The sequence below is a fragment of the Balaenoptera physalus genome, assembly GCF_965194825.1.
Source record: "Balaenoptera physalus genome assembly, chromosome: 3".
NCBI classification, from domain to species: Eukaryota; Metazoa; Chordata; class Mammalia; order Artiodactyla; family Balaenopteridae; genus Balaenoptera; species Balaenoptera physalus.
This window is the reverse complement of record NC_138890.1, coordinates 24934685-24955070: the sequence shown is the minus strand read 5'-3', so window position 1 is coordinate 24955070 and position 20386 is coordinate 24934685. Positions and strand designations below refer to the sequence as shown.

Below are 20386 nucleotides of genomic sequence, written 5' to 3'. Positions count from 1 at the left end.
TCATGTTTTCTGGCATAATGAGGGTCCTAGATCAGCACCCTGGCTTGGCAGACAGTGGGAGGGTTTTTGTTTTTCTCCTCTCTCTTCCTAACTCCTGGGGTTTCATGTCTGCGGTGACACATCCTCCTAGAATAAGTTTACAGTACATATCGCCTTGCTTCATTGCACTATTGCAAGCAAACGCAGCAGCAGGACTGAGGAATATTTATCAGAAAGTCTGTTAGGGTAGTGTTTAGGACTGAGGGCTTCAGAATCAGATATTCCAGAGTTCCAGTCGGGCTCTGCTACTTCAATAACCACGTGAGCTCAGACAAGTTACTCTGTGCCTTAGTGTGCACAGGGGGACTGTAAAATGGGGGTAATACTTAGGCTTATAGGGCTATCATGAGGATTAAAGGAGATATTACATGCAAAGCACTTGACACTGTACCAGTGCACTATTACAGTCAATAAGTGACTGCTATTATTGGTTAAGCCCAGGGGCCAGGACAACACTGGATAACTTACAGACATCATCTCATTTAATCATCACACCAATCTTGTGGGGTGGGATTTTTGTTTCCATTTAACAGAAGAGGAAACGGGAGCTCAGGGAGGTGAAGCATCTTGCTGAAGGTCACACAGCTCATCAGAGGCAGAGGCAGAATGGGAACCTTGTAAGGATGGGGCCACAGCTACTGCAGAGAACTGCAAGGACGTTGACTAGAATGAAGGCCTAATTCACCCAGCCATCAGAGAAAAGCTTCCTGTCTTTTAGGGCGTAGCAGGCAGACAAGGAGATTGCTTCAGGGGCAAAACTAATCATTTCCCAGCATCATACAGACTGCTTCAGATGACCCAATGCAATGATTTTATCCAGTTAACCTGTCAGGTGTGAAACAGTTAAAAGGGGCCCTAAAATTCACTCTTGGTAGTGTTTTGTGCCAAAAATGAAGAAAGAGGTGTGGGGGTAGGGAATGTGGGATGTACATTCTGCTCTGTGCCAGGTCATGAGCTGGGACCACAGAGGCAAACACACAATAGAATGGATAGTCGTGATACAGGGGGCTGAGTGCTAAGTGGTGAAGGGAAAAAAAGTGTGGTGAGAACACACATTGGCAAGGGAAGGCTTCCCAGAGGAGGTGAGATGTTGTGAGTTGGGCTTTGAAGCATGGCTAGGAGTTCTCCAAGGAAAAAAGGGCTGAAAAGGTATACAAGAGAAATACATGTTGAGAAATGGCAGTCTTCCTCAGTGGTTGGAGCCTTTGAAGTACCTGCTGAGAAGCATGGCAGATGATATGGAGAGACGGAGGAGTGCACATCTATAGCACATATGCCAGACACTGTGGGAAAGCACTCTGGAGCTGCCACAGCCAATGACCACACACTGGATTAATGCCACAGAAATTCATCCTTTCACAGTTCTGAAGATCAGAAATTCAAAATCAAGGTGTTGGCAGGGCCATGCTCCCTCTGAAGGCTAGAGAAGGATCTATCCTTGCCTCTTCTAGCTTCTGGTAGCTCCAGGTGTCCCTTGGCTTGTGGCTGCTTCACTCCAATCTCTGCCTCCCTATTCACATGCCCTTCTCTTCTCTCTGTGTGTTTGTCTCCCTCTGTGTGTCTCACGTAACGGGACTTGTCCTTGGATTTAGGACCCACCTGCACAATCCAGGGATGATTTCATCTCAAGAGCCTTAGCTTAATTACATCTACACAGACCTCTTTTCCAAATAAGATCATATTTACAGGTTCTGGTGATTAAGACGTGGACATATCTTTTGAGAGGCCACCATTCAACGCACTATAGGGCTTCCCATCCATTATCTGATTTAATCCTCAGAACTGTGAGGGGCAGATACTGCTATTACTCCCCTTTGCAGAAGTGGACACTTGTCGAAACAGTTAAAGGTAAACTTTACGAGAGCAGGGACCTGACTGTCCTCCTCAGCACTGTACGCCCGGTGTGTAGAACTCTCTCTGGCACATGTAAGCGCTTAATATTTAGTGAATAAATGCTTTACGAGAAGTATAGCATAGGCTACGAGCCCAGGCCATACTTTAGAGAGTTAGACTCCTGACTGTATTACTTAATTAGCTGTGTGACCTTGAGAAAATTATGTAACCTCTCTGTGCCTTAGCCTAAAAAGTGAAAATGTACCATCTCGTAGGGCTATTGTAAGAATAAATCCACGTGAATGGATAAAGAAGATGTGGCACACTTATACAATGGAATATTACTCAGCCATAAAAAGAAACGAAATTGAGTTATTTGTAGTGAGGTGGATGGACCTAGAGTCTGTCATACAGAGTGAAGTAAGTCAGAAAGAGAAAAACAAATACCGTGTGCTAACACATATATATGGAATCTAAAAAAAAAAAAAAAGGTCATGAAGAACCTAGGGGCAGGACAGGAATAAAGACGCAGACCTATTAGAGAATGGACTTGAGGACACGGGGAGGGGGAAGGGTAAGCCGGGACGAAGTGAGAGAGTGGCATGGACATATATACACTACCAAATGTAAAATAGATAGCTAGTGGGAAGCAGCCGCATAGCACAGGGAGATCAGCTTGGTGCTTTGTGACCACCTAGAAGGGTGGGATAGGGAGGGTGGGAGGGAGAGAGATGCAAGAGGGAAGAGATATGGGGATATATATATATATATATATATGTATAGCTCATTCACTTTGTTATAAAGCAGAAACTAACACACCATTGTAAAGCAATTATACTCCAATAAAGATGTTAAAAAAAAAAAAGAATAAATCCACGTCCAGTGCTGAGAAGAGTGCCTGGCACACAAGCAGTGCTTAGTAAATGGAAGTGTGTTGTATTATTCCACACTGCCTCTCAGGAGGGGAGGCATACAGGTGGTGGTTAATTAGAGTGCTCTGGGAAGTGTGTCTCAGGAGCGGTGAGCAGACAGGGCAGTCGCTAAATACCACCTGAAGACTTTGGGGAAGAGAAGAAACTTGACCTGGGTCTGGGATGAGCAGGAGCTTGATGGCCTTGGGAGGGGAAGCTGGCGTTCCGGGCAGAGGCGCCAGCAGGTGCAGGAGCTTAGAGGTGGGGGGAATGAGGGTGCAGTCAGGCAGCGGGGGGAGGGGTTGGGGCCGAAGAGGCAAATCGAGTTTCCATCAGGAAGGGCCTTGTCTGCTCTGTAAGGAGTTCAGACTTGACCCTGTAGGTGTGACGGCTCATTCACCAGGGAAGCAGCATGCTCAGGTTGGCTTGTTAGAAAGTCTAGGCTGGTCTAGAAGCCGGGAGGCTGGAGGCCAGGGGAGCAGCAGGGAGGCTGCTGCATGCAGCGGTGAGGTGATGGTGGTCCTACCCAGGGAAGTTATGATGAAGATGGTGGAGAGAAATGAACAAACCACACCAGAGGCAGAAGCTCCGGGAACTGGTGGCTGACTGGGGTGGGGCTGGGGAGAGAAGTGGGAGGGATGGCAGGGTTGGCTGCAGGAGGGCAAGCTCCAGAGGCGAGTGGTCAGAGCTGCTTCCCACCACAGCTGAGGGGAAGACAGCAGGCTGGTTCTGGCATGGTGAGTTCAAGGTGCCCTTGAGGTACCTTGAAGCATTGTTCATACTTATCTTTTACTACATGTGGGACCTGAGTCACCTAACTTCTCAGAGCCTCAGTTTCTCCATCAGCAAAATGGGGTTAAGAATTCTACTTTCTTCATATGATGGTGGTGATATTAGTATACAGTAAGCTCCCAATAACTCTTAGCATCTTTTGTTACTGTGACTACCACTACTGCTGCTATTATCACTATATGGAGGTGTGGCTCACAGGGCGGTCACGATGACTGCCATTTAAGTACACCTTCAGCAGAGCCCCTGGCTGCACACTCTGTTTTCAGTTCTTCCTCTATTCTCTCCCTGACCTATGCTCAAAAGCTGGAGGAGAGATCTTGGGCAGGTCTTAGCTGATTCTAATCCAAACCCTGAGTTTTTTCAAGGTTAAGGTACTTTATTTTGAGCATGTGTATGGGCGGGTGGTGGAAGGGGTTGAGACTAGGGACTGGAGAAGTACAGATGTTTCAGTGCCCCACCCCCTCCCACGTGATGTGGTTTGGACCAGGTTGAGTGTCTGCGTGTGTGTATGTGGGGAGAAGGGGTGCGCATGTGTGTGTGTGCATGTGTGTGTGCACATGTGTATATGGGTGTGTTCATCCTCCAGGTCTTAAGTCAATTCAGCATTTCAGTTCAGGAAATGTTTATGGGTTCCCCCCCACCGTGGGAGTCATGGTGCTGGGTACAGAGGAAGGGATGAGATTGCTGGCTGCCCAATGCACTCCCAGCAGAGGGAGGGTTCAGAGGTATGAGGAGGTAAGGACGACATGGTGGGTTCCATCAGGGCAGCCCAAGCAGGCCCCAGGTACAGAGCAGGGCAGGATCAGGTGTTCAGGGAAGGGGCCCCAGGGCTGGACCAGGAGGTTGATGAGGAAGGACACGGTAGTGGGGATGGTGTGTTCCAGGGCTGGGCAAGGCACGGATAAGCATGACAGCAGGAGCCCTCAGCAGCCTGGGGGTGGCGGGTGGCTGGAGGGGAAACTGTGAGCCAGGGAGCCGTGGCCTAAGAGGCTGGACGGTGGCAGAGGGAGGCCAGGCTGAGCAGGACGTTACCTGGAAAGCACTGGATGGAAGCTGGAGGAAGCTCCTCTCCTGGGCAGGACAGGGGTGATCTCGGTCTCCAAAGGCCTATGGGGCCTCACCTCAGCACTCTTTCCCCCGTGCCCCTCCTCCCATCTCAGTCAGACCGCTTCTTCCAGGTCCACTGAGACCCCGAGCTCCTCTTCTTTTTAGGGGTTTGGGGCTGCGCCTCAGTCTAGGTGGCTCTGGCCCAGGGTCTTCTTGTGTGGGGCTCCTTCTCCCACCCCTGCCCACCATATCCGAGGCTCCCCTCCTATTCGCTGTTCCAGATCCTGCTCAGGTCTTGTTTTGAAGTTATTTATTTGGTGGTTTGCTAGTTCGGCGTCTGACCCTCTCCCTGCCGTAAGCTCCCGATTGCTGCATGGCGGCATCTGGCTCGCAGTGGGCCCCTTAATAAACATGTGCTGAGTGAATGAAGGGAAGAGCAGGGAGACGGGGAGCAGGGAGGACCAAATCTCTAAGGAAACACTCAAATCAGCATCGAGAACTTGTTTATTTCTAATCCCAGGCTGTTATATTCAGGAGGTAAAGCCAAAGGCTGTAGAATGTTTCCAAGCAACGAGGTTATATAAACTGAGTCAAGCAATATTGATGCGCTGCTGGCTTTCACGTTCAGAGGTGCTCTATGGGGGAAGCGGGGACTGCCCTCCCGGGTCCTCTGAGGCTCCCCTGCCACACCGGGAGCTTTGCTGCAGGGACCAAGCGCTAAGACCTCTGACATCCAAGAATCTAATCCGTCGGAAAGGGAGAGGCCAGCTTCAGGATGCCCCACGGAGACCCGCCTTCAGGAAAAACCTCACCCTGGAACCAATCAGAAACCTCAGTATCCCCATCCCACCCCAGCCAATAGCCAACACAGACTCGGTCATTAAGACTAGGAATCCAGACCCTGCTCAAACATCCTCCTTCCTCCAGGGAGTCAGCCCCTTCCGCCTTCCTTTTCACATCACTCTGCTCACCTCCCAGGCCTTCTCAAGCCCTTCCACCCCTACAGCCCCAGGTCTGGCCTATTTAGGGCATATGTCCTGGTGTATCAGCCTCCCTGCCTCCAGCATTGCCCCTGCAAACCTGCTTCCACGTCCACCTCCCTCCTCCCTGCCCCACCATACCATCTTTCCAAAACGTGATTCTAATCCTGTCATCCCCCTGCTTAAAACCTTCAGGGGCTCTCTGCCACCCTGGAGATAAAGCCCAAGTTTTAGCTTGGTCCTTCCTTATCTATTCTCTTCCTACCTACCCATTGCCCCAGGCCTGTCTCTCCCTCACTTGCATCCTCTGGACCAGCCATGACAAACCATATGATGTTTCCAGAACAGCCCCAGGTTCTGCACTGCGGCAGATGTGACTTCCCCGCTCAGAACCTTCTTCCTCCCCTATCCTGGCATTCTTCCCTGAAGTCACTTCCAGAGTCACCTCCCACAGGAGGCCTTCCCTGATCTCCCCACCCGCAGGCTGGTTAGGTCCAGCAGCCCTCTGGGCTGATGTCCTCACTCATGGTGCCACCCTTGTGTTACAAGTGCCTGTGTCCTCCTGTCTACCTCTCCCCCGCCCTGTGGGCTGTGAAGCCTTGAGGGAGGGCTTGTGCCCGATTCACAACCCTGAACTCTCTGACCTCCACAGGCTCTTAAGGAATGACCGACCTCTAGTTGTTGCAGAAGTTACCAAGATTCAGGGCGGGGAGGCAGACTTATCTTTGCCTAAAACGGCCTCCCATCACCCTCGTTCTGGGGCTGTGGAACACGTGGCAGAAGTTAGCCTTGCTCGGAAGGATGCCCTGGGGTGGGCTGCACCCCTGGCGTCCCAGTCAGCGTCAGACCTTGACCCTGATGGTCATATAGGCCACCCTGCCTGGGGTCTATGTCCCGCACTCATCTCGATACTCGCCTGCACACAGCAACTGCCTTGGAATTCTGATGTAATTGGTCTGAGACGGAGCCAGAGCCTCAGGATCGCTTAAAACCCTGCCCAGGTGATTCTAAGCTCGAGAACCCTCATACATAGTCATGCTGGAGTAGTGGTTCTCATGTCTGGTTGTACATTAAAATCACCTGGAGAGTGTCCTGGACCCACCATCCCCGACCCGATAAATCAGAATCCACTGGGGTGGTGGCCATCTAGGCATCAGCACTGAGTCCTTTAGGATCCTCCCTCTCTCTCCTCCCCTCCCTCTCTTTTCTTGTTTCAGAAACATTTGCTGTGCTCATCCCGTCAAGCCATAGGAGTGCTGTGGTGAATCAGATCCTGCCCCTCCTAGGTGGGGGCTGTTAGGAATGAAAGCGGTCCCCCCCGCTCCACCAAAAAAAAAAAAACCCACCATAAAGGGAACCTGTCTCACAGCCAGCCTGCCGGGCCCTGCTTCAGCTCCCAGCGCCACCACCAGCCTGCTGGGAACCAGGGGAATAGTGCAGCCCTGCCTGGGGACGTCCACGCTGGAGTCTTGTCCTGCTTCCGAGTCAGTTAAGAGGCCTGGCTCTCTGCTCAGTCAGAGATTGGGGCTGTACGGAGTCATTTGGAGGGGGAGCTCTCTGCGGGTTCCCCCAGATCCTGCATCAGGTGGTGGCAGGGCGGGCTGCAGCTCTCGACTTTTCCTTTGCATGTTCAAGGTCTGCGACCATGGAGGCGACTGTGAGCGTGTCTGTCCCAGTCTTGGGGGCAGCTCTGATGAGGGGATGCTAGCAGGAGTTTAAGGTCCATTTGACAAAGTCAGCCGGAGCTCTGGGCATTTTTTAGAAAGTTGAGGTAAAATTCACATAACATAAAGTTGAGAACGTAGAGTGAAAAATCCAGTGGCATTTAGTACATTCACAATGTGGTGCAACTATCACCTCGATCTAGTTCCAAAATGTTTTCATTACCCCAAAAGGAAACTCTATCCCCATTAGCAGTCATTCCCTATTCCCCGCATCCCAGGACCTGGCAACCACCAGTCTGCACTCGGTCTCTATGGATTTACCTATTCTGGATATTTTGTACAAATGGAATCATACAACATGTGGCCTTTCATTTAGCATGTTTTTGAGGTCCATCCACATTTGTAAGAGAACTTCGTTCCTTTTTATTGCTGAATAATATTCTATTGTACAGATAGACCACAATTCGTTTATCCATTCATCAGTTGATTATGTTTGGGCTATTTCTACCTTTTGGCTATTGGGAAAACTGGGCATTTAAAATTCTTTACATCTATACTCCAAACACCTGCTGACTGGGTGTTCTTAGGTCCTCAGCAATGAGCAGTAGTCTTGGGTGGCTCTTGTCCCTGTACTAATCAAATACTATCTTTGGAGGTTCTAAGGGGGGTATGCGTCTTTGGGAGCACCTCTTGTTCCAAATTCTGGCCTCTGACATCTCCATCTCTCTCCACATCTTGCTGGGTGACTCCAGTCTGACCTCTGTACCATCTCACCCCATGTTGTCACCACCCTAATCCTGGGGAGGAGGCTGATGGCTGAGCAACAGGCTGCAGCTGAGGGTTTGGGATGTGAATGGAGAGGGTGGACAGCACATTGTGTGGACAGTAGTCTAGAACTGAATTTTATGTGTCACCCTGTAAAAGGAAAAAACACTTTTTCTCTATACTCTCACTTCTGACACCAAATGTCTGGGGTTTTTTCCATACCATGCACTTTTCCAATTCTTGGTGGAGGTTGCCTGGATTTCCTACAACTTAACTCAACTCTGACATTAACTGTCCTGAGTCAGCACAGACCCCACAGGTCGAGGGCTCAGTCCCACAAGACTGCCTCCACTTCAGATGCCAGTCACAAATCTCAGGTTGACAGCTGAAATTCTGACTGACTGGCTATAAACTGGGGGCTTCTGCAACCTCCTCCACAGGTTCAGTGATTTGCTGGAATGGCTCACAGAACTCAGGAGAGCACTTTACTTACTATTACTGGTTCATTATGAAGGATGATAAAGGATACACATGGACAGCCAGAAGAGGAGATACATGGGGTGAGGTCTGGAAGGGTTCTGAGCACAGGAGTTTCTGTCCCAGTGGAGTTTGGGGTACACCACCCTCAGGGGCATGGATGTGCTCTTGTTCACCAACCTGGAAGCTTTCTGAGCCCCTTCGATTAGGGTTTTCTGGAGGCTTCATGATTCATTAAAACATTGGCCATGGGTGGTTAACTTCATCTCCAGCCCCTCTTCCCTCCCTGGAGGTCGGGGAGGCGGTTAAGTTACAACCCTCCAATCAATGGTTAGTTCCTCTGGCAACCAGCCCCCATCCTTAGGGGCTTTCCAAAAGTCACCTCATAACATAATATAACATAACATTAACTCAGGTGTAGTTGAAAGGGGGTTGTTATGAATAATAAAAGCTGCTCCTTTCACCTTTACGGATCAGAGTTATTTCAGGAAGTGGGCAAAAAAACCAAATATTACAACAAAAGATGCTGCTACCCTGCTCTTTATCACTTAGGAAATTACAAGTGTTTTAGCTCTGTGCCAGGAACCGGGAACAAGACCAAATAGATATAATTCTTACATCACAATAGCACATCGCCCTAAAACTTCATACACACACATGCACAGGAACTTCTCATGGACATTGTCTGCCCATAGGATTCAGATGGACGTCTCCCACACCCATCTTCTTTTCCTTTTCAAATTCCTTCCATCCAGTATTTACAGCTGCTAACAAATGACTCCATTTGGAGTAATGTAGAATCCCATCTCCTCCTGTCCTTATAAACCATGTCCTGAGGTGGGAAGGAGATGGGATAGGGACGCCCCCCCCAAAAAGTTGATTTTATTTTTCTTCTGAATCCCAATAAGCCTTCTCTCCATGATAGGAATTCTACCATATTTCTCGGCCAACTGACTCAAAAGCCCACCAGCTTTAAAAACAACATGAAAAAAGTCTGCTTATAACACTAGGTGCCCAGCATCATGGGGGTAACCCTACCACTACCCTACCACTACCCTACCAGTGGTAACCCTACCACTTTGTACACAGGCGGTGGGATGGGGTCAGTGCAAACCTGGAGGTGCCTCTGAAATTAGCCACTTAGTCCTTTCTGGTAAATCCTGATGGTGACTTCAGTTTGTTTGGTGTGGTATTTTTTTTTTTTAAAGCTTACTTGTTGATAATGGCTAGGAGCTGGGCTTTCACTCTGAGCAATTTGGAGACCATTAGATGCTTCTGAGCAGAGAAGGGACATGCCTTGACTTCAAGTCTGAATGGACTTCTCAGGTTGCTGTGTGTGAATACATGTAGGGGTCGAGGAGGCCCCTAGTTAGAAGGCAGTTTCAGTACTGCAGGTGAGAGATGATGATGGCTTTGGCCACAACAGAGATGATTTAGGGTGTCAGAAGTGATTGGATTATGGGTGTGTTGGAAGGCAGAAATGATAGCTTCTGCTGGTAGCTAGGATGTAGAATGTGAGAAAAAGAGAGAGTCAGAGATGACTTCAAACTTTTTGGCCTGAGTGACTGCAAAGGTGGGGCTGACATTTCCTGAGCTGGGTAAAAATGCGGGGTGTGGAGCAGGTTTGGGATGGGAGGGGAGCAGGAGTTTGGTTTGAGAACGCACTTCAGGTGAGTCCTGGACGTCCAAGTGGAGGTGGAATAAGCATTGATACCTGAGACTGGAACCCAGCAGTGGCAGGGAGGGCGGTGATGGAAGGCAGGAGCACCATACGTGAGGGCTTAATGATCATCCCCCTGCCCCCCCCAGAATTAACAGGAAAAGTAAATGGGGAGGGGGTGGAAACCACACACTAGGCCAAGATGGAGCTTCTGAGAGTTTCTGGAAGAAGGGGACACCGAGGCCCAGAGACTGCAGACGGTTTGCTCAGGCTCACTCTCCAAGCTGGTGACAGAGCTGAGACAGAGCTGGTTCTTTGGGCCCCTGGCCACCCCCTCCTCTTTCTAACATACCAGGCTGCCTATCGGCTCTGGGTTTCGAAGGCTGCACCCTGTGGACTGAAGGCAGGCCAGCTGAGGCTGGGGGATTCTGTTTTGTTTTCTCCAGGTCACCATCCTCGTCAGCCTGGCCCTAGCTTTCCTCGCCTGCATTGTGTTCCTGGTGGTTTACAAAGCCTTCACCTATGACCACAGCTGCCCAGAAGGATTTGTCTATAAGGTAAGGGGCTTCTGGCAGGGGAGTGGCCCAGGTGACTGTCAGCTTCAATTAAAGGGTTTATCAATGTCTTCTTTTCACTGACATTTCAATTCTGGGTATGGCAACCTCCCTACAGACTGTTTAAAATGTAATATGTGTCCGAAGAAAATGAAAACACTAATTTGAAAAGATACATGCACCCCAATGTCCACAGCAGCATTATTTACAATAGCCAAGATATGGAAGCAACCTAAGTGTCCATCAGTGATGTATGGATAAGGAAGATGTGGTACATATATACAATGGAATAGTATTCAGCCACAAAAAGAATGAAAATTTGCCATTTGCAGCAACATGGATGGACTTGGAGGGTATTATGCTACGTGAAATAAGTCAGACAGAGAAAGACAAATACTGTATGATATCACTTGCATGTGGAATCTAAAAAATACATCAAACTAGTAAATATAACATAAAAGGAACAGACTCACAGATATAGAGAACAAACTAGTGGTTACCAGGGCAGAGAGGGAAGTAGGGAGGGGCAAGAGAGGCGTAGGGGATTTAAAAGTACAAACTACTATGTGTAAAATAAGTAAGTTGTAATGATATATTGTACAGCACAGGGAATATAGCCAATATTTTATACTAACTTTAAATGTAGAAATTGTGACTCATGAAATTATACACCTGAAACTTATAAAATATGGTAAATCAACTATACCTCAATAAAAAAGAAAACTTTATGCACTCAATAAAGGCGTTGAAATACGTAAAAAAGTTAGTATAAAGAAATGTATAAGTAACACCAAAACAAAACTGATGGTGACAATCTAAAATTATTTTCTAAAAAGTTGTATATTCACAATAAATTTTGATATGAAATAAAAAATTACAAGAAAAAAAAAGTCATATATGCCTGGCAAGGAGTTTTCAGGCTTGCATGAAGGACTTGGTCTCAAGTAGGCAGTAGAGGGCCTCCTGTCAGATGGCCCTCGCTTCGGACTGCCCATCCGCATCTGGGAGAGCTCACTCCTGCTCCGAATAGACTGTTCCGTCTCCAGAGCGCTCCGCCTAGGTGTGAGTCTTCCTGGTTGGATGGCTGGTTTCTTATCCCCGCAGAGACGTGAAGACAGGGAGCAGAGCTTCTGAGGTGGCCTCCCCCAGTCCTGCAGCTGGGCCTTTTCTCCATCACCTTCACTCAGATCGTGTTCCTTCCCTTGAAAAACTGAACTGGCTGCATGAGCCCCGGGCATACCCTCGCCCCTCTGAGCCTCAGGTTTCTCGCCTGCAATGGGCGTCAATAATGTCTGCCCACAGGATTTTGGAGGCAATTTAAGTAAAATCGGTTAGCAAAGGGCCTGCTAGATATTGGGCTCTTGACAATTGTTAGTGGTAGTAACATTTCAGAGCCGAAACGAATATTTATAAATTACCATTTACTGAGTACCCATTATATGTCACCCCCTTCCTAGACATTTTCATAAGCAGTATCTCAGTTGAGCTCTCCACCCATTCTGAAAAACAGGTTTTATTGCCCCCATTTTACATCTGAGGAAACGGAGATTAAGAGCGTTTTGTTATGAGTTTTCTAAGACATCACAGATGTTATGTTTCAAAGTGAGGGAGTCAAATGGGGACTGTTCTGTCTTAAAAACACATGTCCTTTGGTTCTGCTACATGACTTCCTAAGATGACATTTTTAGTTGTTAGAAGCTGACGTTCTGAAAGATTGGCAACAACTGTCAATAGGAGACAGTGGAATAAACTATGATGTATCCGCACAATGGAATTTCAAACAACTGTGAAAATGAGTGGGGGGGGGGGGTGGGGGAGCTCCAGACATGGACACAGAATACCCTCCAGGATAATAGTGAAGAAAAAAAGGTGCTACGTTTGAGTGAGAAAAGGGGAGGTCAGGGAGATTTACTTCTATTTTCAGAAAGAAATTCTGGACGGATAAATTAAAAAGACTAAGAAAAATGGTGACTCAGGTGGGCAGGGAGGGAACAGAAAGGATAGGCATGGGAGCAAGGCTTCTCTGGATATATCTTGCTATACATTCGTCCTTGATGTGTATAAATGTTTGATGTATTTGTAAAAATAAATAAATAAAAAATAATTCCTGAAATTATAAACAAGCTAAAATCTAGCTGTATATCAAATTGGGAACATAAACTTACCAAGAAAATAAATATTCCAAATGACTGTAGAATGCAGTATATTGACTGTACACCCTCAGTGGAATATATTCTAAGGACGCAGAGAGCTGCAGAGAAATCCTATAGTTCCTTCAGTAGTCTTAACTATTACTCATAATATTTCAGTTATTTTGTGACCATTTGATATGTATTATAGGATCATGCAAATATATAATTATATTAATGTTGTCAGGAACCAAGGATTTTGATATAAGAGAAAAGAGTTACAACTATCCAATCAAGGCAATGAAATGCACAGCGATTGGCTGCAGGCAATGGCCCAGAGAAGCAGTTAGGGGATGGGAGAAGCAGCCAGGTAAAGAGCTACCAACAGTGTCCACTGTAACCCCACAGTCAGTAAGCAGAGGATGTTGACCTTGAATTAGTATCAGCATCAGCTTCCTCCCTCCCTCTCTCTCCCTTTTTCTTTCTTTCTTTCTTTTCTTTCTCTCTCTCTTTCTCCCTTCCTTTCTTCCTTCTTTCTCTTTCTTTCTCTTCCTTCCTTCCTTTCTTCCTTTCTTTCTTTCTTCTTTCTTTCTTTCTTTCTTACTTTCTTTCTTTCTTTCTTTCTTTCTTTCTTTCTTTCTTTCTTTCTTTCTTTCTTTCTTCTTTCTTTCTACCTTCCTTCCTCTCCCTCTCTTCCTCCCTCCCTCCCTCCATCTCTCCCTCTCCCTCCCTCCTTCCCTTCCTTCCTTCCTCTCTCTCCCTCCATCCCTCCCTCCCTTTCTTTCTTTCTTTTTCTTTTCTTTCTCTCTTTCCTTCTTTTTCTCTCTCTTTCTTCCTTCCTCCCTTCCTCTCTCTCTCCCTCCCTCCATCTCTCCCTCTCCCTCCCTCCTTTCCTTCCTTCCTTCCTTCATTCCTTCCTTCCTTCCTTCCTCTCTCTGTCCCTCCATCCCTCCCTCCTTCTCTCTCGTTCCCTTTCTTTCTTTCTTTTTCTTCTTTCTTTCTACCTTCCTTCCTCTCTCTCCCTCCCTCCATCTCTCATTCTCCCTCCCTCCTTCCCTTCTTTCCTTCCTTCCTCCCTCACTTCCTTCCTTCCTCTCTCTCCCTCCATCCCTCCCTCCCTCCCTCTCTCCCTCTCTTTCTTTCTTTCTTTTCTTTTTTCTCTCTTTCTTTCTTTTTCTTTCTCTCTTTCTTCCTTCCTTCTTTCCTTCCTCTCTCTCTCTCCCTCCCTCCCTCCCTCCATCTCTCCCTCTCCCTCCCTCCCTCCTTCCCTTCCTTCCTTCCTTCCTTCCTCTCTCTCTCCCTCCATCCCTCCCTCCTTCTCTCTCTCTCCCTTTCTTTCTTTCTTCTTTATTTTTATTGAGGTGTGATTGCCATATAACATTATATTAGTTTCAGGTGTACAACATAATGATTCAATATTTGTATATATTGCAGAATAATCACCGCTATACGTCTAGTTAACATCCATCAACCTGTAGAGTTGCAAATATTTTTCTTGTGATGAGAACTTTTAAGATCTACTCTATTAGCAACTTCCAAAAATGCAACTTTCAGTATTATTAACTACAGTCACCATGCTATGCATTACATTCCCAGGACTTATTTATTTTTAACTGGAAATTTGTACCTGTTGACCACCTTCACCCATTTCTCCTACCCCCTCTCCACCTCTGGGAACCTGCAACCTAGCATCAGGTTAGTTTCTTCTGGCTTCAAGTAGGTGGCAGCTTTGATGATGGTGATGACACTGGGGAAAGCCTGATGAGGGCCAGGCGCAGGCCAGGTACCATCCCCTGCCCTCTGGCTGAGAGTCTGGCGTGCCTGTGGCCCCCAGGTGGGGGGGCCGTGTTGCAGGGCGGGTTGGAAGCAGTCCGCTGAGCTACCCCTGACTCTGTCTCTCTCTTCCCCAGCACAAGCGCTGTATCCCGGCCTCCCTGGATGCTTATTACTCATCCCAGGACCCCAGTTCCAGAAGCCGCTTCTACACGGTCATCAGCCACTACAGCGTGGCCAAGCAGAGCACTGCCCGGGCCATCGGGCCGTGGCTGTCGGCAGCCGCCGTCATCCACGAGCCCAAGCCGCCCAAGACCCAGGGCCATTAGAGGCCCACCCCCAGCCAGAATCGGGGGCGGAGAGGGGGACCCCCGTGGGCTAAGCCAAGCTCCAGTTACAAGACAACACTGAACTCCCGGGATATGGGGGCGGGGGTGGGGCCGGGGGCGGGTGGGTGGGATCTCACCGAAAATCTCCTGCACTGGAGCTGTCTGAATCAATATTTCTTTTCGTCCTTTGGTAGGGTTGATTCGTCCCCGAGTCAGGCTCATGTACAAAGGCATGTTTCGTGTTGACTGTTCCCATGTAAGATATTTTCAAAGCCACTGCTTATTATTTGTTAGGAAAATTTAAAAACAGAAGAGGAAAGAAACAAAGAAAATGAACAAAAAAAGGGTTAGACCGGCTGCACCTGGAAGACACTGAAGGGTGGTAAAGAGCACAGATGCCCTGGGCTTCTTAGACGAGAGATGGTAGCTTCAGCGTGAGCTGCGGAAGGTATAGAACTTGGGAGTGATGCAGGCGGGGCTGCTTGCTTGGCCTCCGGTCTGCGGGGGAGGAATACCGGAAGTTAGGAACTGCTGAGTTGGAGAGAAGGACTGATTGTGGCATGTGTCAGCCCAGGACGCATACAACCCAGAGAGAAAAGCCTCCGCCGCGTCGCGTGTTTTGCAAAGTTCGCACAAACTTGTCTGTATGGGCACCGGAGCTGGGGCCGGGCTGCGTGGCCTAGGGATGTGTAGGGTATAAGCAAACACTGAGCAGCGGGCAGACTTTCTTTGTCTTTCTCTTGTGTTTCTAGCCCTACACCTGGGTACTGCCCAGGAGACAGAAGAGGTAGAAAGAGAAGGAAGGAGAGGCTGCAGGAAGAAGAAGGTACAGCACGGGCATGTGACATTTGGCCAAGCTATAAGCACAGCACCCAAGTTTAAAATTTGTGTCTGTTTGCTGTTTCCCAAAGTGCTAATAACACTAGGAAGAACAGGAAGGGTCCTAACCAGGAACCTCAGGTGACAGCCAGGGAGACTTTCCATTGGGGCTGCAGCAAAGCCAAATCATTCCTAAAGGAAGCTAAGACCTGTGGCCGTCTTTTGGCCACTCCATTGTGTTGACAGGGGGCACCGTCCAAACTCCGCAGTCTGGTTCTGGAAGCTCCTAGCCAGGAGGCAGCATCCGACATTGCCCAGGCCTCCCGTGGCCCTGGACCCACCTCAGGCGCTCCCACGCGGCTCTCCAGCAAACGTTTTGGGGAGACCCCCTCTGTGTGGTGTTGGCTCCAGGTCCAGCAAAGCCAGAACTGGCTGGGAAAGGCTATATGAGATGTGGTACTGGTTCCCCACGAAGCTCAAACAGGCCATTTAAAGGGCATTTTGTTGTGTGTGGCTTGCTATGATGCTGAAATCATCGTACATAATAGCTGGGTAATAAGACAAGCATAGCTCAAACTAGTCTGCTGAAAGCTATCATCTGACTTTTCCTCCCTCCCCATCCCCACCCTTCAGTCACCTCGAGTCACTTGTAAATTCATTGGTCACCTAAAGCGGAATAACAAGTTGTCCCTAGCAAAACTGCTGAGCGCTTTATAATTTTGTGGTGTATTTTTGTCAGTAGGTAGCAGAGGCTGAAGTATTTTTTGGTGTAATCCTTGGACTTTTCTGACAGGAAACAAATAAAGATAGATGTGTCTGAGAGTCTTGACCTTCCTTTTGAATTTTTCTTTATCTTCTGCTCAGTGAGCCTGGTGGGGAAGATGCTGGGGGCAGGGGTCCCCGAGGATGGGTGAACTCTGGGGGCAGAGTGTCCTGTTAGGCTGGGGCTGGAACTGGGCTGCGGAGGGACCTCCATCCTCAGCCGACGGGGCCTGAAATGATGCTGAGGTCAAAGGCAAGGACCAAGAGATGCACCTGGCTCTTGTCTTGCAGCCCAACGTCCTTCATCCTATGAGCACCTGCAGAGGGCCAGGCTGTGCTGGGCATGGGGCATTCAGCCACGAATGACACATATTCACTCCCTGAAGTCTGGAGGTAGAGTCGGATGTAGAAACAGACATTGGCACAAGAAGAGTCTGAGGGTGCCATTGACAGAATGCATTTGGCCAACAGCTTAAGGAGGAAGCTGGTGGGTGATGAGTGGTCCCTTTTCATAACGAGCTCATTTAAGGCTTATTATTACCTAGGCAGGTAGAGATTATTGGTCCCCATTTGACAGATGAAGAGACTGAGGCTCAGAGGGATGGAGAGATGCCCTGGGGCTACAGCAGATGAGCTGGGATTCAAACCCATGTGTGTGTGACTACTTTATCCCCCTCGACTGCTTCTGTAAGACCCCGAGCAATGCTGTCAAGGTTCATGCCTCAGAAAGTCAAGTCACACTTAGAAAAGCGAACTAGCTTATTCTCAGCCTAAATTCAGTATCAGCAGTGAATGTTAAGGATAGCAAACATTTAAAGGTCCCTTTCTACATTGCAAGCACTAAGCGCTTTGAGCATCTTGGTTCCTGTGACCCTTCCCCCAGCTCCGTGAGGTAGGTACCCCCGTACTCAACATCACTGTCGTCGTGTCATCATCACCCCTATTTTGAGATGAAAGAGCAGCGCAGCACCTCCACACGAGGCTGAAGTTAGGAAGCGGCTGAGTCGTGATTCCAACCCACGTATTTGGGTACCAGCTTCTCAACCACAGTGCCATTCCAGCAGTAACCGCTTATCTCTGCCTTTTGCTTGGGAGTTTCTAGTTTGTGTTCACAACCCTTCTCAACCTCAGATGGCAGACCATTGGGGGAGAGGTCAAGATTGACTGTGGGCAGAGCTGGAGGCTGACGCCCCAGGCTCATTGCTGCACTGGGGGTGGTGGCCTTGCAGGCATTGCTGGAGGGAAGGAGGAGAGAGGTAGCACGGCTCCTGCACAAAGGCGGCTGAGCACAAACGGGCCTTAGACAGCCCCACCTGCACCCATAAAGCCTCAGACTGCAGCCTCTGTTCAGGGCCTGGTGAGCTGCGCAGGCAGGGCCAGGCTGTGGGCTGGCCTCCCACTCTCAGAGGCAGCCTCATCCATATGGCCAATGCATAAACACCCACTATTTTTCTCAATTACACGAAGTCAGCTAAAGACTTAATGAACACATGTTCAAACATTCTGTCATAAATGGATTTTCCACTCCGTTGCCTCAAAAAATAAACCCAAGCTGTCTTTTCTCTGGAATGAACAGGCTCTGGGAGTGTGACCGGAAGGAAGGGAGAACGTCAGGGGCAGGGGACGGGGACAGAGGTTTCTGATTTTAGGAGCGACCCTGGGGCCATGTGCTCTTCCTGGCGGAGTTGGAATTTTCTCATCAGAAAAAAAAGAGGATGCTTAACTCCTCCCACAAATACCCAAGGAGTGGGAGATTGGTTCTAGAAAAGCTTAACCAAAGGGGGTTTGGTCGGGGGAAAGCTGCCCTGGGGTTTGCAGGGCGCTGCTGGCTGACAAAGGGCCAAGGGGAACCAGGAGATGATGATAATAAACACAGTGCCTTGGTTTGTAGCACAAGATCTGTTTGTGGCTTTTGCACATTTTTTAATCTGCTCTCCAGCAGTGGGAACCTCTCTTAAGAGGCTCACAGTTTATGGGGAGGTCAGACAATCAGGTGTGCAGGAGAGGAGCTGGGACAGAAGTTCTCAGGAGGGGACAGCGTGGCAGTGGGGTGCCAGCCTGGGGTTCTTGGAGGAACTGAACTTAGACCTGGGCCTTGAAGGATCGATTGCATTTTGACAGGAAGAAATCAGGAGGTGGAGAGAAGACACCGCAGAGCCGTCCTCCCAGGCCGTGGGAAGAGCGTCATAACGGTGCGGAGGGGACAGCCCGAGGCTGCCCCTCACAGATGCCCCTGGGATGTCTCCCCAGTACCAGTGCTGGATGAAAAGATTAAGCAGGCACAGGAGGCTGCTGCCACTGCCCTGGGGCTCACGGTCCAGGCCAGTGAGAGGGGGAGGGAGATAAATGAAGACACAATTGCTTCACCCTGGGGAGAGGCAGGAATGGCGCCTGGGGTGACCCCAGCAGTCAATCAAGTTTGAACACATTAGGGAGATGTACATTTTTCTGGAAAATTGAAAGACCACTTGGAGCTGCTGTGAATCACTTTATCCCCCCTCCACCCCTACGATGGGCTCTAATCCCAGGGGGAACTCATGTGGAGGAAGAATAAGAAATGAATCTCCGATAATCTTTTCAAGAAGTACACAACACCGTCTCTTTAGAAACATAGCTCTCGGGAACCGTTGAGGGCTGGTTTCCTTGGCAACATCAGTGCCATGAGATGCAGTCTGGCACAGAGGGGTGTTCATCTGACTCTGCTCTTTTGTCAGAAATGATGTGTTTCTGAGAACCCAGCCCCAGAGACCATGAGTCCGAGTTGCCCTGAGAGATGGCCACACTTCTTTCAGACTCTCTGCTCTCTCTTCTCTGTCTTATCTGTCCTTGTCCTTGCCTCTGCCTCCTTGTCTCCTTCCAAGGGAAATGGTGTCTGGAGGTGTGGACTCACTTGCTGTAATTTATGCTTCAATTCTAGGTCCATGGTGGGCTCTGTGCTGGGTTTGGGCTGGGTGTGAAGTGGGGTGCGTGGCAGAGGGTGAGACAGCCCCGGAGGAGCGTGGCTCCCAGGATCTGCTCCTTCCTCCTGGCTCTGCAGCCTTGGCCAGTTCCCTTCCTCTCTCTAAGCTGCAGCTTCCCAATCTCTAAAACGGGCATAATAATTGTATCTACGTCGTTTTGCAAGAATGCAACGAAATAATAAATTTCTACCTGTAGCAGGCACTCAACAAATTGTGGCTGCTATATCTTAATAAGTCTCACTCAGACTCAGTTTCCTCACTTGTAAATTGGAATTATTTATAAATAACCCCCCCCCCAATAGGGTTGCTGTGGCTTAAAATAATGCAGTGGCTGTGAAGTGCCTGTAGCCCAGAAGTCGATTACCTCCCACGGGCCCTTAGGAAGTTCATGGGCACACCCCTTTCTTTCCAGGCCTCCCAGAGATCGTCAGAGAAGACTCCCTGACACAGAGCCACATGCACGCTATCTTCCTCTGTCTACTAACAGTTTTTATTTGCTAAACTAAGACACAAATATATCATTTTAATGAAGACATTAAAGTATTGTTTTGAGGTCTCCATCACATTTCCAGAAACAATTTTGATCAAACTCCTTACATGCATTGAAAAAAAAAAAAAAAAAGAAACAACCAAACTACAGACTTTATTTAGATTTCACCAGGTTTCCACTAAAATCCTTCCAGAATCCCATGTTACATTTAGTTGTCTCCTTAGTCTTCTCTAATTTGTGACAGTTCCTCTGTCTTACCTTGTCTTTCATGACCTTGACACTTTTGAAGAGAACTGTTCTGTAGACTGTCCCTCAGTTTGGGGTTTGTCTGATGTTTTCCCATAGTTACACTGAAGATATGATTTTGGGGATTCTGAGGGGATATGCCCTTATTAGTGCATA

General features: G+C 48.6%; 2 protein-coding genes across 2 annotated transcripts in view; one reads left to right on the top strand and one right to left on the bottom strand.

Moving 5' to 3' along the window:
* NSG2 (neuronal vesicle trafficking associated 2) overlaps positions 1-15058 on the top strand; it is a 58772-nt gene extending 43714 nt beyond the window's left edge. The window contains exons 4-5 of the mRNA XM_082456606.1: positions 10615-10725; positions 14762-15058. Of these exons, the coding sequence (XP_082312732.1) occupies positions 10615-10725; positions 14762-14953 (303 nt within the window). The 3' untranslated portion in view covers positions 14954-15058. The remainder of the gene's footprint in view (positions 1-10614; positions 10726-14761) is intronic.
* Positions 1-20386, bottom strand: part of LOC309658214 (uncharacterized protein) — a 607864-nt gene that overhangs the window by 289058 nt on the left and 298420 nt on the right. The gene's annotated exons all lie outside the window — the stretch shown is intronic.